The sequence below is a fragment of the Centrocercus urophasianus genome, unplaced genomic scaffold, assembly GCF_019232065.1.
Source record: "Centrocercus urophasianus isolate 14NV4802_14NV808 unplaced genomic scaffold, USGS_Curo_1.0 seq_14, whole genome shotgun sequence".
NCBI classification, from domain to species: Eukaryota; Metazoa; Chordata; class Aves; order Galliformes; family Phasianidae; genus Centrocercus; species Centrocercus urophasianus.
The window spans coordinates 19609117-19635380 of NW_024884586.1; the positions used below are offsets into that span (position 1 = coordinate 19609117).

Consider the following 26264-nt stretch of genomic DNA (forward strand, 5'->3'; position numbering starts at 1 on the left):
TCAGGGTCCATGCAATTTTTATTTTAATAATTAAACAAATACAGGAAATTTTGCAGTAATCTATCAAAAATGTATCTTACTAAGAACCAGAAAGGTGTTTAAAAAACATTCACATTCAATTCAGATTATGTATAAACCAGTGTTTGTAAAAATGAAAACAGCAAATGCTTTGAGTGTAAAAGAACTCCATTCTAGTTCATGTTTCAGTGTTTCCAATGACCAGATTACCACAAAGATGCAATCACAGTGCAGGCACGTTCCACAGTCCATTATACTCATTTGAACAGCACAACTGCCAAAAGTAATAATTCTCTTTTTAAATAAAGCATTTTGAGAATTTTCTTCATACAGTACCGTCCACCCAACGTTTATCGTCCAGCATATTTAATTCTTCACTGCAGTAATGTCAGAACAGTCGCTACCTAAAGGTCCAGAGGGCATACAAGTACAGATACATATCCACATATTTAAGAAGCACCAGTCTCCTAAGCCTGAAAAAGCCAGAATCCATGCTGCACATTCAGATGTGCCTTTTTTAGTGGAGCACAGCCCTTGAATACTTGGCTTAAAGTCACAATAATTATCTGCTCAGTCAAGAACTGTTCTGAATGTGTTGCAATATACAAGTGTGTACCTTCCAGACCCACCTGACATACATCATGGGAATTTCAGTGTCATATTAATAGCCATCCATAGATATGACAGCATCGTACACCTTTGCTATAACAGTTCCTGGGCATCTCTGATCTTTTTGCTCCAGATTAAATCCTCAATGCTAAAAAGAGAAATGAAAATGGCTGTTTTTTAGGCAAATCTGTAATATGTCAGTGCTATGTTTTTTCATGTATTTATTTGCAGTAGCTTTGCTGAAGATGGACGCTAATCATTAATTTAAGCTGAAAAGAAAACTAAGAAGATACTCAATTTCAAAGTACCACTATCGGAAAGAAGTCACAGCAATTACTGGTTAGTCTGCTTGCGGCACAAAATAAATGAATGTAGCTACTGGGGTTAAACAATAGTTCTTTCAGAACTACAGTCTAATGTGCTGTAATTACCCAACTAATTTAATAATAGCAAATTCTTTCAAAAATGCAGACTAAATATCACAACTCTTTCAGTTAAACCAAGCTAACCAAGTTGAAATGATTCACAATTTCAAATTAGATAGGTGCCTTAAGACAAAAGAGAGAAAAGTGATACAACTTTCACACTAACAACTCAAATGTGAACACTTTTCTTAACTGCACCCTATGGACACAAGTTCTGAGATGATCTTTAGTTTCAAATCTCATTTGGAACACAAAGTACCATGCCTCAGCGTAAGGGGACCAATCCAGAAAATTTCAAATAGTTTTTGACATTTCTTTTGTGAGAATGTATGTAAGGCTTGGTAATAAGCAATGTACTGTAACATATATATTGGAATAGGCTTGAAAATCAGATTTCCCTTCTGAATTTGAGATTCAAATGCTTATCTGTTACTACATATTTCATAGTATCCAGCAGCATAACATCAGACCAGCTCAGAAATTAAGAATTCAGAATAGCAGAAACAGCTCTAGGAAGAGCAAGACTGGAATTTAGTGTTCAAAGATTGCTTGCATTGAACATCTATCACTCTTCCTCAGGCTGTACATCTAAAATCCATTCAAGTATGTTTATTTCTATGGATTCTAAAGCATCTCTTAATGGAGTCAGTACTCCAATGGTATATATTTAAAACAGTAAAAACAAATAATAAGGATGACTGCTGATTTTCAATAACAAGTCTTAACTGAGACTCAGCTCAGATATGCAAACAGATGCTAATGGTGCCAACTCTTAGCAAACATGTTTTGTACAATAAAGCAATAGTTAGGATCCCCAATAAAATACACAAGGGAAATTTTCTTAAATATAATGCTCAGGAAAAGAACAAGTTACAATCATATAAAAAGCCTTTCCGACTCTTCCAAGTGAAAAAAAGCCTGTTTTAAGATAGGCTTAATTTCAGCAAAATATGGAACAGTGACTGAAGCTAGAAAACACAAGCAAGTTTGCCTTGAAAAGTCAATGTAAGGAATTTTCATATTACTTTATTAATGCTATCCAAGATGAATCAGCACACAAATGAGATGAATGAAAGTACTTTAGACAAGACAATACATTTTATGCTAACGCTGCAGTTAGCAACTCATACTGGAAAAGACAAATGTTTCCAAAGATGATCAGAGAAAGTAAATCTTTCTTGGTTTTAATGTAGACTTATATGTCATAGTCCTTCTTCCCTTACTTGGGCAATGGTTGGTGAGCATCTGTGGTGTTTCAGTCCTTTGAATCTATAGGCACTGACACAAAGCCCCATGAAAAAGGGGCAAAAAGAGTTTGTGTCGGGATTTTAACAGTTGTACTACCTGGCAAGGACTCCAGTATCGAGATGCAAGTAAAGCAGAACGACCATCAAGAGTATCCAACTCCCTGTGCTTCCCTCAGGGGAAAAAAAAAAGAACAACAAAAAAAAAATTTCAGAGAGTTAGAGCCTACAGGGAAAAAAAAAAGAAAAATAAAAAAATCTCATACAGACCTCATCTCCAAGCAATTATGCATGAGTTCTTTCAAATGAAGAATAAAATAGAGTTTACAAGTTTGAAGGTTAGATTCAATTCTTTCTTTTGTAAGATGTTCAAAATCTTCTATCTTCTTTTCAGTGATTTTGAGTCACTTTTCATTTGTCCAGTCTTCTTTTCCACATAGGAGAGGTAATTAAATTGAAGAGGGCCACAGATTTTGTTCCTTCATAACATTAAATAGTGTTTCAAATAACTTAAGTATCCTCAGAGAAAAAAAAAAATTCCCTGCTCAACCTTGGTCTTAGATCATTGAATGACCAACTTTCAGGTCAACAGAACCGTAAACCATATATATATATATTTTTTTTTAAGAGAAAAATTTCAGTGAAACATTGCAAGTGCTACTGATAGCACTTTGGCCTCTAGATCTGGTAAGCTCAACTCCATCTGGAACTGTTGTGAATGTCTACTTATTTCATGAAAATCTCAATACAACGAACATACAACGATGCAGTCCATGCTGTTAGTGGCTACTCTCAACAACAGAGTTTGAAGTGGTGATTTAGCAAAACGATTTGGAAGAACACAAACAGTAAGTCCCAAAATTGCCTTTCAGTGTAGTTTACCAACCTTTCAGAATCTTAGATCAGGACTTCGTGAACCCTTCTGCCATATAATTCAGTCCAAGTCCAAATAGCTACATAAACTGAAGCAGGTGTACAGAAGGTGCACTCCATGCTTGAGAATACAAAGAAAACTCAGAATAGGCTCCAGATCCAGTGTGGGGGGAAAAAAAAGTTTTAATGTACTAAACCAAGCACACCGGGGCACAGAGGCTATGAAGTGGTGGAGCACGCTTAGAGAGTGACAGTATTTTCTCCCTTTGTTGAACTGCTACTAAGTTCTTCTCTCCTCACACAAAGCAGAGTCAAAATCAGCTGTCAAAGAACCACTGCTGAAGAAGTTTGAGTTGGCTTACAGGACAAGTTCCATGTGATTTGTCAGCTTCCTCTGTCAACAGGAAGTCCTGAGCACCCTTAATGCTTTGAAAATAATCAACCTGTGGTAGAGATCACGTTGCTGGTGGAAGCATTAGCCATTTACACACAGGTGGTCCTTGCCAGAGATACGTTTATCAGATTACTCTGATACAGTAACACCCGGTTTAGACCGGCCATCAGGAAGAAACCACTTTTGCACAGGAAAATTAATGTGGTGCCCAATGCAGCACTTGTCTCAGAAAAAAAAAAACAAACAAAAAACTGGAGGAAGTTGTAATGATTCAGGCTTAGAATCTTGAGTATTAAACTTCAGTTTCGCTTGAGAACTGAGGGAAAGATGTTTCTCCTCCTCCCAGATTTGCTACAAATATAAACATACATAAAGTATCAGCAACAAGCGTGCTAGATATAAAACTGATGGAATGCTAGCTGGTCCATAAAGGGCTGCACCAAGTTATCTGTAGCGAAGTAAAAAACTAGCCCAAAAGTAATGGAGATTGGAAGAGCTGGTAAGGCCTTCTTAAAGATGGCAAGAAGCAGAAGTGTAAGGCACAGACCCTAAGGAGAAAGAAAAAAAAAAAAAGACAGGGAGAGATTAAGGAACTCTGACACCTGAAATCTCATAGAAATTTCAATCACATTTCATAATTCCCTAAACTAAATGGTCTAAGTGACAGATTTACAATCAATCAATGTACAATCAACGCAAATGACAGCTAAATTCCTCATTAGTTTGCAGTCAAGTCATCAATTCCATACAAATTCCAACTGGAAAAGTCATGACTTTGTCCCTGATGAGAATAAGAAAATATCACTATGATCTTGCTACATCATACTTACAATTAATATGGCTACAAAACATGCTAAAGTTGTATTCCAATCCCCGCTTGCTGTTGCAGAGGCTTTGCCAACCAGGACACTGTAGAAAATGAAGTCTCCTAGACCTAGCTTTACTCCTCCTACAAAAGTGAATATATAAGTGAATATATGGCAGAATTAAGCCCCAAACAGTCAATTAATATCAAGTATCTGTAATTGTCAGGGATAAGACATTTACATTAAGTATCATCATATGCTAATAACCTTTTTTTTTTTTTTTTTTCCAGAAACAGTACTACTCGAATCAAGTGATAAAGGAAAACTCCAGTGAAACAAGGTGGCTGAAAAACACCAGACTACTAAGTCAATTCATCTTGTAATGATATTTTTTCTGTATTCCTAGCCTGCTATAAATACAACTGCAGTATATACAAACTCAGATTATCTTATTATAGTTTGTGGGATTATTCTTCCCAGTTTTGGTTGTTGTGTCATGGTTCTTCAGCAGAACATGCTAGCATAATTAAATAAAATAAAACTGGTCATAAGAGGGGGAAAGCAACTGAATAACTTGCAGATCATGCTTTAGTTGCCAGTTAGAAATTTATGTACAGCACAATATTCTGCTGCCTTGTCAGTTTTTCTACAGAATTCTTACTAAGGTAGTTCTACAAAGCACTTGTGTGTAATTGCAGAGTGTACCAAAGTCAAAAACTGGACATATTTAGTCCAAGATGACTTAATGTGTTTTATTTTTAAATTGTAATTGCCACCACAGCAACAACTCCGGAAGCACAATATTCAATTACATCTGTAAATAAAAGAACGATAATGTCCTGAGTGTCACTTCAGTTTCTGAGCTTTTAGTCCAAGTTATTAAGCCAGTGAGGCCAAACATTAGTTCACCAGCTGTTTTTGCTTGGCCTATGAGCTGCTTTGTCACCTGATTACAGTCCAGCACTAACGTTACTTCTCAGAGTTCTGCAAAGAACTCAGAGCACCAAAACAGAGGTTTATGCCTGGTTGATCATTTAGTGTGGGGGGGGGGAAGCTACTTTCAGCAGGCACTGAAAGTCACAGCAAACACTGCAACAGTGCATTTGCAAAAAAAGCTGCTAAGAATTAAAACATCCTGTAACTGCTGAGACAAAGCTTGGATGCTTCCTTTCAGCATGACAGAAAAGTAAAGAAGAAATGGCTAGAAAAGGTTCTTCCACACAAGCAAATTCTCCAAATTTCTATTACGCTAATTTGCTGACTAATATGCCTGACTGGATTACTGCATGTTATTATTATTCCCTGTAGAAATACAGAAGGAAGAAAATTAACAATGTCCAAACAAAAATTTTAGTTATTCAGGTAACTAAAACAACACAACTCCTAAGATTTTGAAACTGGAGTTTGGAAGTTTTAGAAAAAAGTACTGAAATGTTCTTAAACAGAAGCCTGCATTTTTAAACAAAGGAGCACCTGGGAATCACAGAAAACAGGTACACCTGCTAAATACAGTACCACCACCTGAGAAGAGCCATTCATTAGGCACATGAGCCCTTATTTATTCAGATATCTGCAATTCTAATACTAACTTACATTCCAACTGAAAATCATGAGTCTGTTAAAATAGACATTTGAGTTCTCAAAAGATACTGCACTTCATCAGAGTGGTGGAGGAAACGATCAAGCCCATTGCAACCTGAATTCATTCCAGTCCTCAGTTAGGTTTTTAAACACTGCTTTGTCCAGAGTAGATTATAGTTATTTAAGTTGAGGATAGTATTTATGGGGCCTAAAATCCAAAAGAGGTGATACATGGCAGAACACTGCATGAAAGAGACAGAAGCTAATGCAGTGGACTGTATAATGGTCTAAAAGCAACTTCATAGAATAAGCTGTTGAAGTTTTAAATCTGTATGTCGTATGGAAGAGCAGTCTGGCCAATATACCTCACTTCTGCAGCAAAAACATGTTATTTCAGCAAAGCACGACACTGATCACAAGCAAGAAGAGCTCTTCAGCCTGGTATTAGCTCACAGCATACCGTATCCGTGCAGTCACAATGACTGAAATTAACTAGCTTCAGACTGACTAAAGTCTTTCAGAGACGGTATTCCATACTCACGTTCTTCAGGGTCTTCACTGGTTTGAGAGTTACTAGGTAGAGCCTGTACAGCAGCTCGTGATTCAGGTGTTGATTCAATGGGTCCTATTCTATTGTCTCTTTGTTGCTGCCACTCCTGACTAAAGCCACCATCATCTGCTTCAGCATCTCCATTCTGAGACTGGTTTGCCGGAGCTCAAAGGAAGAAAGAAAGGCATTTAAAATCTTTTTTTTTTTTTTTTTTTTAATGCATCTTGTAACTCATAATGCTCTCTCCACATAAAAAATCATAGAAGAGTGATGGGAAAAAAGAGATACTCCACAAGATTTAACAACACCTAACATTCGCACACACCATTACAAGAGTCTCATGATTTTGATACTTTAAATGCTCTGGAGTCAACATGCACTCTGCATTCACTGCATCTACAGGTTGCACCAAAGTTCTAGTATTCAAGAGTACTTTGATATAACAGACTGGAAGTCCTGTGGTGACCGAATTCAGCCAACATAATTTAAAGAATGAACTCCTATTTAATACTAGCTCCTCTAATCATTAAAGAATTGACAGTTTAATTTTCCACTAAAATAGAAAACATAACTGAAAATTACATACTATATATCAAACTCAGAAATTCTTCTCTGAGATATTTGAGTAAACAAGTTCTGTTTTTAACCACTAGTTGCATGGCATTTTCTCACGGCACTTTTTCATACCAATACAAACATGAGTTAGAGTATACTAGATTAACCACTTTGAGAACCAACTGAGCTCAGTAAATAGCTGTCTACTGAGAGTCATATCATCACCAATATCCTGTATTCCAGAATAAAGACTGCAAGAGCATTCATTGCACAATAAGTGAGGAATTTTTTCAGTCTTAATTATTCATCATTCCTCATAAGGCTTCTGCTTTTTCTGCTCTTCTACGATAGTCAAAATACTTAAAAATCTAAAAACCATGTATTTATAAACACATATAAAATGACAACTATGAAGGCTTGTCAAAGAAAAACTCACCTTGTTTATCGTAAGTGGAGTTTTTAGAAGCTTTCCGTTGCCCTTCTGGATCTTCCTCAGCCATGTTCACTAGCCACACCATCGTTGCTATGAAAAGCAAACAGTACAGCTAACGATATCTCGTAATGCATGCAATTCTGAGCTGGTGTTGGCATCAACCCACTATTTTTTCTATTATTGTAGTATAACTGTCTTATTCACAAGGCAATTTTACCCTCATTAAATCACAGTAATATCTGGAACACAGCCAGTATCAGCTGCATTATTCATTTACAGAATTTGACAAACACGTTTTATTCTTACTAAAGCAGCATTACCTCTACATATGAGGTCCACTCTGAAAGTCTGAATCAATGACTGCTTTACTTTTTTCCATTAGTCAGTTCTTCCAACTGCAAGTGAAAAGTTCTATAAAGACTGGTATAAAGGTAACTTGAAATCAGAAGCTGCCTCTGCAAAGTTAATTGTTCTGTGTTCCCTCCCACCACAAAAAATTCTCCAGTCTTGAGATAAATAAATGCTGTCACACTTTAATGGCATATTTTATATGCTGTTTCTCAGCATTAACCTTTACTCCCACAAAAAAGAAAGACATGTAACTATGATTACTACTATTAAAACATAGCAAGAGTACGAGATAAAGAGTACCTCCCCCTTTGTCAACTGTATGCTTGTTCCCTAATTATCCAGTATGAAGGTTACCACACAACACACGTCCTGTACTTTTTTTCAGCACCAGGAGAATGATTTATGATTAACCCATTTCATCATCATCCACACGATTCTAACTAGAAACATGGAACATAACTAATTATATGAGAGTTTTATGAAGAGTTTTACTCTCATTAAGTTACAATAATACCTGGAACACAAGTGGTACCAGCTACAAGTTTTATTCTTGTGGATAGCAAAATTATCTGCTGATTGATATTCTGGTCATAACAGCAACTTGTGTCCCGCATGTTGTTTTTTCACAACTGATAGCAGAAACAATATATTAAAAGTCAAGCCTTGCAAAAAACACTTTTGTCAATGAATTTCTGTGTCAATCTCTCCCTTTTCTTTTAGCAACACATAGGATATTTAAGCACAGGAAGTTAATAAATACTTTCTGAAGAAGTGCTCCTTTAGAATTGCTTGATTCACAGGCCAATGACATGCTACTTTGGTGTATTACAGTTTTGTTTTTTTTTCCCCCATTTCTACTTTGTAAGAATAAAACATTTTTTTTTTTTTTATTCTGAAAATCTTAGCCAGAAGATGTTTCATATTTTTGAGTAAAAAGCAAAAGGAAAACTGAGACCCAGATGAACTGACTGGAATTCCAGCTGGTAAACAACGTGTTAAAACAAAGAAAAAAGAGAAAATCATTTCAGCTCAGTGTGTGATTTTAAGTTTGAAGTATTTGATAAAATATAAGGGCTCTGAAAGTAATACCTACTATTTTTATTATGTTGGCCTATGACATCAGAAGCAGATGATGGCACGGCGATAGAGGTTAAACATTCCCAACAACATTCCAATACATTTTGTTGGTGTGACAGAAGGCAGCAGAGGGGCAGTCTGACCACATGGCATCTGACACAGAAGTGCACATGAAGCAAAGGTGTATCAGTGAATTCCTCCATGCGGAAATTACTGCACTCACTGACCTTCACTGATACTTGCTAAACATCTATGGAGACCAAGCAGTGGACACGGGCACAATGAGGCAGAGGGTGGTGCATTTCAGTAGTAGTGATAGCAACAGTAGGTCATTCCTTCTGGTGCAATTTTTCTTTTTTTTTTTTTTTTTTTTAAACTAGCATGGCATACAGACTCTTGCTCATCGTAGTGAAAATGCATAGGTAATAGTGGTGACTACACTGAAAAATAGCATTCTGTAGCTTAGAATTAGCTCTATCAAATAGTGCTATTGTGCTTTTTATATCTGTTGTAGTTTCTGTGGAAATCAAAATGAGGTATTACTTTTGGAATGACATACATATACTTACAGGAGTAAATAAGTGCTGGGAAGAGAGTTTCATTTCTCTCCTGAGCTGTTTCAACTAGCATACGAAGAGGACCTTTAGGACATAAGACAGCAACCAAATCTGGAAGAAAAAGTAAACACATCTAACATCAACGCAGACATACTTTTAGGAAGCGTTTTTAAGTATAACAATTACAGAGACTGGTAATAAGGTAAAATGCCACCATGAACACAGGCTTCTGAGAGAGGCAGTGACCAGTCACAGGTCAGCACCACACAGCAAGTTAATGTTTTGCCTTGAACTGTCACTTACAAAGACAAATGTCACTGCAGCCCACCAGTTATTTTTCAGATCCCTATTTCATTTTTCTTTTCATCTGCTTCTCCATTCCTATCTGCATGGCAATGTGTTACAAATATAAGAACGTGCTCCCTGTCTCCTGTCTTGCACACACGTAAGGCACGGAAACCAGTCACACAAAGATCATCATATAAAATTTAAAGTGGTAAATTAATTTAATTCATCCTGTTCATGTTCTCTAGGTATATTGACTTTCTCTTCAGTGGCTGATCTTTCCCCTAAGTAATAAGTAGTTTTGTGGCTACCTGAAACCTAGAAGCAATACGAGGCATTTAGTTTGATATCCCATCACCTGCAACTCCCCAGGAGCCCAGATAGGTTCAACAAGCCTGAGGATTTTTAGTTTTTTTTTTTTTTTCTTCCAAAGCCATAACTTTAGCCGACCACAAAACTAATGTGAAGTAATGTTCTTAGGACAAGTTTAAAAACACCTTACTGTGGAACTTCACTGCTTCTCTAAGAAGTTTACAGATGAAAAGTCATTGAAAGAAATAGCAAGTATTTTATTTCTAAGAACACACAATTTTACAATATTGGCTTCAGAAATCTTAAGTAACACTCAAAACTATTACTTTTATGCTGTTTATTTTTTTATTAACAAGAGAGCTTTCTCTGCAAAAGTTAAGATAGTTTACCAACTTTAAGAAAGCATACAACAGCCATTCCCACAATTTCATCACTTTAATCAGATGTTTAGAAAAATCTGACACTAAGGGTATCAAACCAGTTTATTAATATTCTCAGTTGTAAAACCCATTTCACGTATGATTGGAATATATAAATTAATTATAAAATGCATTTCTCATTTAACATCATGCAACTGCAAATGCTGCATGTATCCACGCTGCTTTGCAAGCTGAAAGCAAATAATTCTCAAAAACTATGATTCAGTTAACATCTCTGAAATAGAAAGCAAACTTGGCTATTACTGAACTTCTTTCTTAACCCCAGTTTAATGCTAAAAGAAATTTTAAGACAACAGGTATGTAATTTTTATGGATTAGAAGTGATAGCTCATTTATTTTCACTTAAAGAAGAGAAGTGAAAGTGTAAAAAAGAAAAACCAGGATTACAAAGCTCTGCAGTAAGAAAAAGCTGTGAGGTATTCAAAGCACATGTGAGAAAAAAAACAAACAGCTTTTTTCCAGTGTGCAGCGCCCTCTAAAGATTTGTGAAAAAGTTACATTGAGGTATCACTATTTCCAGTCTCCATTCTGAAAAAGTTTAATGTTCAATAATTCAAAATTAATTTTCTTTTTACTTTCAAATCAAGAAAACTGTAAAATACCTTCTCTAAGTAAAATGACTTTTGAGCAATGCTAGCTGCCTTGAATCCTTCTTTCATTATTTTATTAGATATGGATCACAGCGTGGTTCCAATGTCTGTAAACATGAATAATTTGTAGGCTGGGCAGATCTACACCTATATAGGACTATACCCAAACTAGAAACTCCTAAACTCTGAATATACAATCATTTCCAAGGATTCTGCTAAAATGGGAAACAGAAAACCTCTCCACTTTCACAGGAAAGAGCAATGTGACAACAGAGGTCTCTTACCTACTCCTTTCTTGAATTACTTAAATTCTAAACTTTCTTCCTCTCCAAAGAATGTATGAAGTTCAGAAGACATGAAGGAAGATGGCATCACAGTGCCACAAAGCCGTTAGCTGCAGGGGACTTATCTCGGTTTAGATAATGACTTTATTTCTGTAGTCTGTAATCACCTTACCCAGTAGTTTGGATGATCCCCCTCCCCCCAGTTCTTTTTTTAAGGCCTAGTCAGACAAGTGGAAAGTGATAAATTAGGAAATAGAAGAAATTCGCACCATAGCTTCTGTTACAGTGGCCTGCCGCAGTTCTTACCGTACACGGAAATGACAGCCAAGATAAGCCATGCGGTCCATTCGGGAAGATACTTAATGAACACCAGCGCCATGAGAGCGCTGATCATAATGAGGTATGCCTGCTGAAGCCGAAGCGGGCCCTTCCAATGGATACAAATCATTCCCACAACACCAAAGTTCCAGATTATGAGTGCTACTGTAATGTAGTCCATGGCAACGTTATACGTCTTAAAAACCTCACTAAAAAGACAAAGAAAAGGAAGGAAAAAACTTATAGACTGCATTTGCTTAAAACAATGGAAACAAGTCTTCAGTTTTTTTGTTTTTTTCTTTTCCTTTTTTTTTTTTTTTATATAAACACCTTCCTACTCAATGTAATAACACAAATGTCAAGTATTATCTCCAATTATTACTTAATTAGAAACTACTCTTCAGAAAGGGGACAGTTTTACTGGTGTTTACTCAATTCAAATTATTTCACCCTTCCACAAATTTTCATCTGCATTCACTTTTCAGTCAAATCAGAAACGGACAGGAGAAGACATTACTAAATAAACAGTCATTTTGATCATGCTCATGATTTTCTAAAAACAGGGATTTGTGAGGTTATAATGAATCTTTAAAGGCACACAAAACAGATCTGTCCTTACTTACCTGTCTCCTACTTACAAAGCCATGACACAAAGAGCTACTCTTCAGTCATATGCTTATGAAAAATCAAATAACCATAAATTATAGCAGTATAAGCTAATCTGAGGAACATAACTTACTTAGGTAATCAGTATGACAGGAGCAGCATACTTTAAGATGCAGCAAAATCCATAAATCTCTCTATGAAGCTATATATTAAAAGTAAACATTTTACTTCACTAGCAATAGCTCATTTGGTGTCATTCCTGTAAAGATACAGGGGCTAGTTCAAAAATACTACGTGAAAAATACTACATCATAATGGTTTTGTTCACTTACCCCAGATAGATGAATGAAAAAAAGAAAAGCAGCAAAAGAGAAGAAATGATAAGCCAACCATGGATCACCTGGAAAAATACATACCAAATTTTTTTTAGGTTGGGTATTTTTAAGTTATTAGTTACTTAAAAATTGTTTTAATGCTACTTTCCCTTTTGATTAAAGCAGGAAGATGAGATCTCTCTTTGATTTATCCCATATGCAAAATTGAGTCTCAATTTACATTTGTTAATTTTAAGCATTTTGTGATGTTTCAGCAGAGGTTCTACACAATGCAAACTACTTCCCATATATGTTAAGGTTACTTCGATAATAACAGCATTGTAACAGAGTAGAAACATCCAGCACTAACAAAGATAGGAAAAAATGATTAATTTTTGCACTATTAAAAACCTTTTCCTCACTCTGAGACGTTTTCAGAATTCAGCTACAGAATTAAATGCTAAAACACAGAAAACCTTCAATGTTTATCTTCCAGAATTGTAATTTCATTGATGATGACTATATTAGGATTTCTGCATTCTCTACCACTTATCCGTACACATAACCTCTCAAAATGATATGGCAGCAGATAAACAAAACCAACAATTAAAAAAACCAAAACACCGCAGCTCTGTTTTGTAGAGGAGAAGCACACAGAGTTGAACTTGCAAATAATATCAGCTCAGACTTCTGCACTAAAGAAAGAGCCTAACAGTCTTGTATATTATTGTGTGGTTTAAAAATGAAGATCAATGGCACAGAACATGAAAACTGAAGACTGACAGATATCTGAAACAGAATCCAGTCTTTCTAACAATTTATAAGGTTACCTACGTATATAACTAGTCATCTGACAGCAACTTTATTTCTCCATAAAATTAGTTGAAAACGTTTGGAAAAAAAAGAGTAAAACTAGCTGAGACATTTCTTTTATTAACTTGATGTCTATCTGAGGTTCTTCAATACAAGCTCTTAAATTATTTCACGACCTAAGAAAATACCATAATAGGAACATTTCATTCTAGTAGTGTAAAATGCTAAAAATATCAAACTCCAATGCCACAGTTCAGCAAACATTTACACACTTTTGCATCACTACCATCAATGGTATTCAGGAAGACAGCCATCGCAGTTCACGTAGGTCAGCATTTTATGTACAGGTGTTTGTTTCATTCTTAGTTTGCACCACATTTGTGCACACACATTTTCTACATCATTAGAAAATCCACTTGCACCAAAAGAGGATGAAGTATTTCCTATGATATGTTTCAGCTATCACTTTGCTAACAGCATATCACAAGTTTCATATCTTTTAATTAAAGAATTTTCATTTTTCATTTGATGATGGCTCCAACACTGCTGGTTGTTGTTACAGAGCCAATTGCCTGCTACAACTTGAAGAAAATTAAGGATTGACAAATGTGGAGAATTACAACAGCCAAATAACAGGCAGACCAGTGTAGAATGCAGATAATAAAATGGGCTAAAAATTAAAGCCAATCATATACAAACACTGAAGAAGTTATTTTTTTCTTGTTAGACTTAGGAGCTCTAACTGGGATCATGGTTAACTTTTCATGTAGAAGAAAAAAAAAAGGGATGCAAACAGCAATAAAGCTCTTTTCTTCAAAGGAGTTTTCAGATAAGTGTTGAAGATAAGCAAATTATCACTACCAGTTGGAGGCCTACCATTCTTTCATTACAAGTTCAATTCCTTATAATATACAATACATTCTATATACAGAACTGCACGTACATTAAAATTGCACAGGTAACTCAATTTTACAGCCTGCTCATATAGCAGCATAGAAATACTGTTAACAATTAAATAAAAATATAACAACTTAAACAAATGTAACGCTCTATTTTAATTAGTATAAAATACAAACACAGAAAACTTCTGTTGTCTAATCAGTCTAGTTTTTAAATAAGATAATATACTTTGTAATGACAATGTCCAGTGCTTTGTAAGGTCAAGAAGGAAGCCAGAAGTGTGAAAAGCTCAGTAAAAACAAACTGGATAAATCAGCAGCAGAGAAGCGAGGGGCAGTTAAGGAACCTACCTGAAGCACATTAGTTATTGTACTCCCTCAGAATAATCAAGTGACCTTTCATAAAGAAAACTTTGTCAATTCAGAGTTAACACCACACTGTGATAAGAGAGGTAGCCCACACCTTAAAAAACACTACTCCAAATCACTGCCAGAGGCATTCCTCACATGCTTTGTAAAGGGATTTCACCTACAGCCATGAAGATCACAAACCTTTCCCTCTTGAAAGCAAAATAAACAGAAGCAAAGTTGTGCGCCAGTGCAAGAATCCCATAGCTGGGATTCTTACAATTCTTGAACAGACTAACTGCATACTGGGAAATTCTATTATGCCAAGCTTTGCCAAATGGGTCATTAGACCAAAAGACAATCACAAATTTTCATCAACACCTCTCAGGCAGGTGACATTGCAGTCATTTATGCTAAGCCTGTACTTGTCTAGATCACATCATTATTTGATTGAAGCCTTTCACAGAAGAGCTTTTGAGTCTTTGCATTTGCTATAAGGATATCACCTGACACGTTATGCCATGCACACTTGGGAGCCTCTTGGGAGGTTTAAATACCAAGGGCAAAGTGGGGTGGAGGAGATCCCTTAAAGAGTCCTGGAATTCTTCAACAGCTTCCAAGTTGTAGGACCAGGCCTGTGCTTCGTAGTTCTTAAGCACAGAAAGATTTCAGTACATTTAACGGGAATAAGAAACAATTCCCAACCTAATTCTAGCATATAAAACAACCCAGCAGTGCTAATATTGGGTCGCTGTCTCTCTCCTCACTCTGTGACAGAAAGAGAAGCCACAAAATTTTGAAACAATGAAAATCACTGCTTCTCTCTCACCCTTGATAATCTTTCTTTTTTTTCATCCTTGATAATTTGTACTAACAGAAGCAACACATTTATTCAAGTCAATTACGCTCACCTTGTAGCACCTATATTTGTAAAGCACAACCAGGAGTATGGTCATGACAATGATGACACTGATCATGATCGCAGCGTTGAGAATTGAATTCAGGGCCCTCTGTCCAATGGTATCTGTCTCTTCTGTGAACGGAGTGTAGATACTACAACAACAAAGGGTCAATTGAAATACTACCGTATACTCCACAGATTATTCTGATACACAATGCCAACGTGAAATGAAATTGCAGTAACCTTTCAATTCAAAGCTGTACAAATATTTTCTACTCAGCCAAAATTTGAAAGGCAATGTAGTATATTCTTCCTTAGAAGACCTGCCTTTCTTATTTTCTTAGATTACTACTACAAAGCTTTTCAGCTTTGTAAAACAAACAACAAAAAAAGCGGAAATCCATGTTGCTTAATGAAATTACTCACAGGCTATGAATCATTACTATTAGTGCAGCTAGACCTTTATAAGCACACCATCTAGTGGATTTACAATGAAGTATCTCTCAGTGACTGCAACAAAACAGTGCACGAGCATTCAACTCTTACAGAAACGAGCTGGGGAGAAAAACACACTTAATTACTTGACAGGAAAAAATAAATAGATACTTACCATAAATAAAGTTACCAGAAAAATAATTTTTGATCAACAACTTTCTCTCAACAAAAGACAAAACTCTTTTTCACTACCATTTTATGACATTCTTGTACAAACACTTCAAAGCCAAATGAACTCTGACTAATTTTGTCTAAATGTTTTTTACAGGGAAACATTAAGATTGATTTGCTGCAGGTTCTGACAGGCTCAGTGCTCTTCCTTTGCCTCCTTTCTCTTAACCATCTTTCAGTGAAAGTATTTTTTTGGTAATATTTTGACAAAAATATTATTATATCAGGAAACCTGCCATGGAAGTTTCCAGAACTGCAACAGAAGTGAACCTCAGAATATTATCTTCCTCTTGTATTTGAATGTCTTTCTCAAACACTCATACACACATACCATTTATTTGGCATATAAGGCACTTCACTAAATTGAGTACTGGTTTTCCTCCTTCCCAAATGCTTTGCATTCTAGCAGAATATGCCTGAAAAGGCTTTGGTAAGGGATTGAGTTTATTTTATGAATAGAGCACAGTTTTAAAATAAGGACCAAGACTTGAATCAAATATTATGAAGCAAGATATCATCGTGACTGGTCATAAGCCAACCAACAAATATTCATCTATGACGGAGAGTTTGGCTTCTAGAAGAAAAAAAACAAAACTATCTTTGGGCTGGTGAACGGGAAAATGGAGACAAGAGGAAGCACACTGTTGCAATTACAATCCTGAAGAAGTGGAAGTTAAAGAAAATTATCTGACAGGACCCATTGAAAAGAGAGAATAAACTGATACATACAGCTGTCCATCCTTGCGTGTATAAAAGCTGACAGACTTGATGGTTGCAACAACGACCACCATGCAAAGTGTGACAGGTACAAACAACATAATCACATGTTTTGCCCCATATTTCAGTGTCAGCTCCTCATCTTCCTCTTCATCTTGATCCACCACTTGCTGAATGTTGTTCTGTGGCTGCCCATTGGTCTCAGACCCAGGATTGTCATTTCTTCGGCGCTCACTATTATCATGGCGTCGTCTTTCACTGTTATCATTCTGCAATACATAAAGCACAGTTTTAACAGAAACCATCCATAATCATATTGCCATATATTAAGCTAAAGATGAAGAATGCTTAAGGTGACATTTGCTGTCAAAAACAAGATCTAAACCAGAGTAATTAATTGTTTTACATTTATACTCAAAAACAACAGCAGCTGATAGTAATTCTGGCTGCATCTAATAGCCTATAACATCTTTTCCTCAAATTGAAGGAAATGCTAAACAGAGAGCTTTTTCCTTTTGACCAAACTACAGCTGATACAAAGTTGTGTGACAGCAGATTATAGCTGATAACAATTCATTATATCTGCTTTCAGAAAAGAACGCCAGAGACATTTATTATCCTTATTCCATGAAACTCCCAAGAAACTTTCTACTTTCCTTGCCATGTAGCTCTCGCTACAGTACACCAACTACCATGTATTCAAACGAGTTTTGCAAGGTATTGTGTTCATGCATTCTTAGCAAGAACAACATAGAAACAGTGATTGAACTCAGATAATTCTTACTCTTTATACTGACATTCGATCAGAAAGTTTTAGTGCAATGAGTTAAGTGAGCAGATTCTTCTCCTTTCCCAAGGATACTACTGACAAATTCCTTTGCTTGCACTGAAGAAATTCTGCCACCCTTGTGTCAACAAATACAAAAGAGCCTCCAAGCATTCCTGATTATGCTACGATTCAAACACAAGGGCAGAGACTTCCCACGTCATCCTTGGAGGAATTAAGATCAACTAAAAGCAAAAGCATAATTCAGGAACTCAACAAAGAATTTCGAGTTAAAATACTGTGTGTGAGTAAATGATCAAGCCTGTATTCTTTAACAAGGGCACATCTAGAATTATATATTGCGTGCACACAGAGAACACAGTAGAAGAGTGAACTACATTTCACCTGTTCTGGACTACAGAGAATCTTTTAATGTTTACCAGCCAACCTAAACAAAGCCCTAAAATGCAACACTTTATGCAGATTAGCCTTTTTTTCCATCCCATCTGTTATCACCTGTAGTTGATGCTGTACTGTTGCAATTTCTGCCACTTAAAAGGCATTACATAAATGAGATGTAATATGAAGACTTGGTTCCTTAAAAAACGAATCTTAAAGCTTCAGAATTACTTCCTTTACAGACAATTCAGGGTCAGTAAGTGCAGTAGAGAAGCTTAATATCAAAGAAGTACAACAAACTAGAAGAGAGATGTTTTGCAATGCCTTAAAAAATTGAACTAAGTAAAACTGTTCCAGACGTGGGATAGGGCACTGAATATAACCTAATGTGTAACAGTTCTTAAATAGAAATACAAGTAATTTTTTTCCTTAAACACGCAATGTTTAAGTTCCATTACTTGTTCTTCAAAGCATTCGCTGAAGCTTTTTTGATAAAGTAACAGCTATTCTGGAGATTCTTTATACAGAATTGTCTCAGTTTCACTCTTATAAATGATGTTAAACATGTGGTCAGGAACTGATAGCATGGTTTTCAAAAACACTTCAGTGATTAAGGAGTACAAGTCCCTGGACTTTGAATTGCAAACACTGACAAAGCAAAAATCCTGGTTGAAGCTTTACTGCTTCCCTAACTCAAGAAAAAGTTACCTTCACAAAACTTTGCACAGTAGGAATACCTACCAAGTTGCCTTTTTTTTTTAAAGGAAACTGAGTATAAGAAAACAAAACAACCAAAATTGTCTAAATTAAGCAAGTAAAATTAGTGGACAACCAGATTTTTTTAACTCAGATTTCAGCCTTCAATTGAATTCCATATCATTAACTTAATGCATACCATAAAAAAGATTTCAGATTCAAGATTATTTCTTACTAAATTGGAAGATTCATTACAAAACACTTGGTATTTCATGTGAGGTCCTTATGTACAATTAGTACAGCTAGAAGCAGGAATAGCAGAGAACACAAATAAATGTAATGTTTAACCATTCTGAAGCTTCCACTGTTCAGCAGACTGCCTGCATCTCAGCCTCTTTCTTACTGATCATAGCTCGAATGCAACATTCTTCACTTTCATTGCGAAAGTGCTTCTTTTTCTCAGTCTACAACATGAAAACAATGAGCTTACCAGTCTAAATAAACTGCCTAAGATGACCACATGTAACTCTACACTGGAGAAGATCAGAGATTTTGAACACTTCACAGGTAAAGCAGAATTAGATTTCTGCATACTTGTAGAATACGTTGCTCTTTCTCTGTGGTAACAACAGTTCTGCATGAGGCAGTACCTAGAGCTGTCTTAGGCACACAAACATAGAAACTAAAATAAAAATCTACAATTTGCAATACAAACTCAAAAACCACCAAAGGGAAAACCTGATCAACTACACATTACTACACCAGAATTTAACTCAAAGGAAAACTGAAGAAATTGGACCAGTATGTGCCATTCTGTTACCTTTACTAGTAAGGAACAGAGATGCAATCACAAAATGTCTTTACACATTAAAACATAGTCCATAAATATCTGAACAGCATTAGAACAGATACTGTAAGTTATGATTTGAACTAATGTCTCACTCATCAAACTAGAGAAACGTTGTACCTTCTGTCTACTGAACTAAAGAACTACTAAACGTGACATGCATGTGCCCCTCTGCTTAAAAGAAGGAAGTGCTCTCATATCCTACCTGATCGGTATTAAACAGAGCAGAGGCCATGGACTCCTGCTGAAGTGCGAGCAAAGGAACAGACTCTTCACTTTCCTCAGACATAGTTAAAAGTGAAAATTCTGAAGCTAAAAAGTCAGTAACACCTGTTGTAACACCGTAAGCAAACGTAAGTTATGAACTACGCGCTTTCAGGCGAATAAACAACATCAAAAGCAAATGATCGGCTTTCTTTCCTATCAGGAAAATAGTTAATAGCAAACCCAGATCAATGCCCTTGAACCAACAGGTAGAAAGCTAGCATGTTTGATAAAATATTTTTATTTCTTGAATCTAAATGCATAGGATAGTAGCAGGTCCTCTTGCCTGAGAGTAGGCACAGACTTCTTCATTAGTTCTCACATTCACCGTTTATGTCTAAAGGTGTTACGCAGTGACAGACGCTGAAGCCTGAACTGAACTCCTAGTGTGTAACTAAGAGGGGATGGCAGATGCTATCTTGGAGGTTTTTCATACTGACCATTAGCCAACAGAAGCTAGGGATACTTAGGGAAGAAATAATTTCTGCACTCACGTACAGAAACAGTGCAGATTGATGTAGGAGAGAAAAATCACTACACCTAAGTATTGGAGCTACACCTCCAGTTACACTTAATAAATATTGTGGAAAAAAAAACCAAAAGCTGTACTTATTGATTAGTGTAGTCTGGCAGTAAGAAGTAAATAAAAATATCCATCCCCATTGCTGGGAAGGAGCACCAAGAAACGTTCTGCAAGGACAGCGAGCCCAGAGCTAACGACAGAGCTCTGCCTTTTCACTGTGCCAGAAATGCTCAATAAAGGTTAATCTCCCACCTGTCAAAGATGAAAATAAACTTTTTTCCTTTCCTCTGAAGTACAAGCACAACGTATGCAACAGGCCAGTTTCCACCTCCCTATTTTTAGTAACCATTTCTACAATCAGCAAGGTCTTAAGTCATTGTGACTTCTTAATTTCAACACAAATTTTCAAAGGTTCTACATGTTTATAGCACAGTGTTGCTCTGAGAAATAGTTGCAGCGATTTTTGATATTTCTGCTTAATGTGTTGGACTGCACAAAGAAATTAGAACAAGGATCAAAATACCATCGTCTCAAATCACTGCCATAAACGTGGCTAGGAGTGACTTAATTGCAGAGCATTTCTTTATCATGAGGAAAACAGATACTCAGCAGGAACAAAGAACTGTGCGTGACAAATCCCAGAGCCTGAAAACCACACCCAAGTAAATCATCAAGATTTGGTTTTACCGTACAATAGTTCTGGTAATAATTGCACAATTACATCTTTCAAAGCAATGATTTAAAATTAAAGGTTTGAGTTTTTACCCAACCCTCAAGAACTCTTAGAATACCCTGACAGTTATTCAAAATTAAACCAACACAGTGCTGTTCCTTCTGCACAGGAGTACTGTGTAGTGAGTAGTTCTGAGTAGTAGGAAAAAATCCAGGTCTGAAAAAATTAACTATTAACTATTATAACCATTAACTGTTATGACTGAAACCTCAGAATTGAACAGATGAGATCCAGAGCTCAAGTCATCCCACCACCTGGAAGTCAAAGTTTGCTATGAGAACATCCCATCTTATTTTTTTTTTAATTTTTCTAGAGGGTCTGGTCACTCCAGAATCACTTTAACCAGGAGAAGACTATATGTGTATAAAAATGAGCTTAGAATGACAGAAACTTCACATAATGTTTCTTTCAGCACTGCTGATCACAACAGTCAGATGGAGAAAATAACTCCCAATGAATAGATTTCCACAGTTCTGAACTGTGTGCTCATCCACACTGATTAATCTGTTTTAATTGCTACTAGGTAATAAAATTGTTTGTTACATACGGTGTTGCTGAGGTGGTTATCAGGGAAGTTTTCTGTCAGCTGCCCATGCTGGAACTGGGGTAAATGTGCAGACAGTTCTGTCATTGAAGCTGTTCTCTGGGAACCACTTATTTCTACACAAAATGGATCTTGATGCTGAAAGGAAAAAGATGCGTGAGAAACCTTTTTTCTTTTATCACCAAATTCACCATCCCCTCTGCAGCCCAATTCTTAGAGCTCACACAGACCACAGATAACCATTTTCTCTCTTCACAGCAACACCGAACTGTAGCACATCTTTTCAGACAGCTCATAATAGGGATTTTCCAGAACAAAAATAAGAGTATCTGGTGTTATCAAATTAGTTCATCAACCACGGAAGTAAGTCAGCCACAAACTAAATATTCAGTTCTCCATTCTATCTTGTGCAATAAATGAGAAGTACTGCATACTTGCTCAAAGAGTTATTTGCGTGTTTTCATCTCAGAGTACAACTGATCCCACTTCTTCATTTGTGGATTACTGCTAAGCTCAATCATCAGTAAATTTCAAGCACGGATGATCCAACTAAACTCAATCATTTAAAATCTGGATGTGACATTCTTCCTACTGTAATACTCAAAAAGCAACCAAGAGCCACACAAAACAATATTTCAGCTGATCTTCAAGAACTCGCATAACCCTACAGGTAGGTTTGAAGTATGAGCTAAGTGTACCTGAAAGTTTCCTATGCTTTTAAAACTTAATATATACTTACATTAAAAAAAAAAAAACAACAACAACTGCATGCCAATATTTTCACAAGAAAATGTGAATAAACTAGAACTAGACAGCTGCTCCATAACAAAAGGAAATAAGCAAATACAGTAAAAAATGGTGGAAGTGATGTATTTCAGAAAAGACACAATTTTAAGAAACAAGGAGTAGGTCCAGATAAGCTGCAGGTTTGGTTGCACAAAACTGAACAGAAGTAACAGCCACTGCTGCTAACAGGGAAATGCCAGTTCCTGCTTCCACCGCAAGTGGCTCTTGCTCTCCAGTCTTTTTCCAGCACGTTTAACTCACTGCAGAAAACAAAGCCAAGGAAAGAAAACTACAGTATTTTTCTGCTGTTACAGTACATTTACAGTCAGTGTTTGGAGAAATTTAGAAAAAATTATAGACAGGTGACATCTGGGTGATGCACGAAGCAAGGCCTCTCACTTTTGGCAGCAGCAAGCCACAAGACAGCTCCTTACTGAAACGTACATTCAGTTTAGCTTCGTATCTGCGAAGACACAGAAGATGTTTCTCCACGTACAAAATAAACCAGCACCTCATAAGACCAGTTCACAGTGGTTACCGACTTCTGCAAGGATGCAGATAACATGGAAGGACCATTAGAACGCAACATCAATTTAGCAGTCTAGTGGGAACATCAAACCACTTAGAAAGCCAATACAGCATTTACTAGGAGATAGGTTCTATTCTGTGCTTGTAATTAAAAGTAAAGCATGGCTAGTTTAAAAAGCATGAAATGTAAGACTAGATGAAAATAAATAGGCGTTGCATTGCTTTTAAAGTTTTTGTTCTAATTTTTCAGTGAGACTACAGAATATACACAATGCTGTTGTAAATCCTCAGTGCCACTACAAATGCCTGCGCTTTCATCTCCAAACGTGGATTATGAAGAGTGAGGCTTTTACACAGCATCACATCAAAATCCTAAACTAGGTAAAATAATAAAAAAAAAATAGCAAAAAAAAAAAACCCACCACCCTCAGAGTCCCACTTAAAGGCCAGTACTGACAGAAACCAGCTCAAATCCACCAAACGTGGATCCAGCTACTGAGGGGCAGAGAAAAAGCGAGGGCAGGAGGGGGTGGTATAAGAAGTGATAGCAGAGAGCGAATGGCACTAAGAGGCCCCAGAAGCCGTGCTTTGTTAGAGAAATTACTTTTTAAAACTCGGGAACTCTGAAAACATCTTCAGGACATAGTCAAAGACAATTTAATTCTTCTAAATGAACTCTCCAAAGTTTGAAACTTAACTGTGAATAAATGAAATCTAGGAATAAAATGAGTGCAAGCAGAAGCAAATTATGCTTTTACCTGTTTAACTTGAAAAGGACTTACCAAATCTTTCTGTTTTCTAAATAAGACTGTTAATAAACACCTGTCTTAAAAACAAACCTTGCTCGTTCCTTTTGCCTTTCCTACAACGTAGCTTTAGCGTATTATTTGCAGCCACCTAATAATGAGCCGCAACGCGCTGGGAGGCTTTAGAGCCTTTTTTCGAGCCAGAAGCGAAGAGGGAGCCAACACGGAGCGGTGCGGCCGCTAACCCGCACCGTGCCTCGCACAGCAACAGGTGGCCGCAGCCCTCCCGGACCGACGCCGCAGCGCTGCAGCCGATCGCCCCCGGCCCGACCCCACCGCGCAGCCGAGCCGGGAAAGCGGCGCTCCCGGAACCCGGCTACACCCCAGCGGGCACAGCCCACCCACGCCCGGGGAGCGGCCCGGGACCCCGCCCCAGCTGTATGGCGCAGGGCGCTCACAGACGCCGATGCTGCCGGCCCGGCCGGTTCTCGGTGGCCCCACGCAGACCTCCCGGGGGCCCCGCGGGGCGACCCCGGCCCGGCTCCGTGTGCTCAACCCGCCAGCAGCACTCCGCTTCCCGCACACCGGCCGGAGCGGCCCGCGGGGAGATGGAACCGCCCCCCTCCCCCCCTCGCTCGCCCCCAGAGCGCGGCGCACCTGGCGCTGCCCCAACCCGGCCCCGCGCGCGGCCCCCCCACACCGACCTGCCCGGACTCGCTCCGCTCCGCGGTCTCGGCCACCGGCTCCTCAACACCCGCAACACGGCCCCACTCGCTTCCGGCTCAGGCCCCGCCTGAGCCGCGACCTCACTTCCGACGGTGGCGGCGGGACCGTAGCACGGCCTTTGAGTCCCGGCGGGACGGGACCGGAGGGGACCAGCCGACTCTCCTCAGCGCTGCGCGAGGCGGGAGGAGGCGGGAAGAGGCGGGAACGTCCGCGCGCGTGGGCGCGAGGCGCGGAGGACGGAGTTGTGCTGCTGGGCGCGAGCTTGGTTTCCTTCGGCTGCACCGATGAGCTGCGTCCAGCTGCACCCGGCTCTTCCCCGTCAACACTGACGCCGTTTGCCTGGACCTGTGCTGCAATGCCCCATAACCGCACTTCATCCTCGCTGCACATGGTGCAGGTTTGCATTATGATATCCTGTGCTCGTGCCAAAGAAAACGTACAGAATATTGAAGTGACGCCGGTGGGACAGATTCCAGTTTTAAGTGTAAATAACTCCTGACGTACCACATACCTAGAACCTCCCTTAATAAAATCCAATGCTTTTCTAAGAGTAATATAAAATGAAAACTAAACAAAGCTGGTGACCTTCCCCAGCCCACAGGTGGGCCACTATGCAGCCTGTTGCTTCAGTGCAGAGATCACAGGAAGCCTTAAGTGAGAACTACCAAAGGACTACACGAACATGCAAATATTGTAACAACAAAATCTCCATAAGAATATAAGAGTAGATCATTCTCAGTAATGAATTTGTCTGTGATTTCTTCTCCTCCCTCCAGTGCACTGCAGAAGAAAAAGTACTCCTATTACACGATGTACTCACATGTTCCAAACAGCACTGAGTATCAGTTAAAGGGGTTCTCACAAGATGCAGGCACGTTAAATGGAAAAGCCCAGCTCCAAGCTAAGTCCAGATCAGTGCCATGTACATCCAACTCTGGTAGGCATACACTGCTATTCTTCCTCCACATACAAGCTGAAATACTTTATTTAGATCATGGAATGTACTGTAGCATATGCAGACATATATGCCCCAACTGTGGAGGAGATGAAGGCGAGGTTGGATGGGCCCTGGGCAGCCTAATGTGGTGGGTGGCAGCCCTGCCCACAGCATGAGGTTGGCACTGGGTGGGCTTTAGGGTCCCTTCCAACATAAATCCTCCCATGATTCTATGACACTGTACCCAGTACAGTGATCATTCCTACTTCCTTCCACTGCAGATGCAAATCTCAATTACGTGGATAGTTAACATTCCAGTTTAAGTTCTAGATCTTTCTCACCCAGACGCTGCCTTCAGTCTCTTTAGAGAGTATACAAGCTTACATCCATTCCATAAATAATGTAATAGACGAATATACAACTTTAATGTAGGGCAAAAGAAAATATGCTGACATTTCACAACCAGAAGTCTCATTAAATAATCTCAACAAGGACATGAGGCGATCTGTCTCGTGGTGGCATTAAGGGGAATTTGTTACCTTTTGCTTGTTTAAATACTACTGATAGAATGCTGTATTAGCAGAACAAAAAGAACCCATGGAGCTCACCTCTTTATACTTACTAGGAAAAGGGCAAGTTTTGAACTTCTTGAGAATTTGGAAAACTAGAGGAGAAAGGGGATGATGGAGCGTGTAACACAAATTTAAGCACAACATAATGCAAACACCTAAGCATTATACTTCAAGTTAAGAAAAGCACAATGTATAATATGACAGGGATGTGAAAGAACACACAGGGATCAC

General features: G+C 38.0%; 1 protein-coding gene across 6 annotated transcripts; it reads right to left on the bottom strand.

Annotated features, from left to right (window-relative positions):
• On the bottom strand, nucleotides 1–24591 carry PSEN1 (presenilin 1). 6 transcript variants are annotated; one of them, XR_006167979.1, is made up of 12 exons: nucleotides 22969–23060; nucleotides 21742–21876; nucleotides 16979–17235; nucleotides 15594–15735; nucleotides 12641–12708; nucleotides 11691–11911; nucleotides 9486–9584; nucleotides 7492–7578; nucleotides 6492–6665; nucleotides 4394–4512; nucleotides 2397–4111; nucleotides 1–775 (listed from the first exon to the last, which is right to left on the bottom strand). XR_006167979.1 is itself a non-coding variant. In XM_042813539.1 (11 exons), the coding sequence occupies exons 2-11, from the start codon at nucleotides 21823–21825 to the stop codon at nucleotides 3956–3958; spliced, it is 1407 nt and encodes a 468-aa protein (XP_042669473.1). In that variant the 5' UTR covers nucleotides 21826–21876; nucleotides 24503–24591; the 3' UTR covers nucleotides 1–3955. The 6 variants fall into 6 exon arrangements, 5 of the variants coding, with proteins under 5 accessions (XP_042669473.1, XP_042669475.1, XP_042669471.1 ...); XM_042813539.1 differs by lacking the exon at nucleotides 22969–23060 and adding an exon at nucleotides 24503–24591 and having other exon boundaries at nucleotides 1–4111; XM_042813541.1 differs by lacking the exon at nucleotides 2397–4111 and having other exon boundaries at nucleotides 22969–23062.
• Between the last annotated feature and the right edge of the window lie 1673 nt (nucleotides 24592–26264).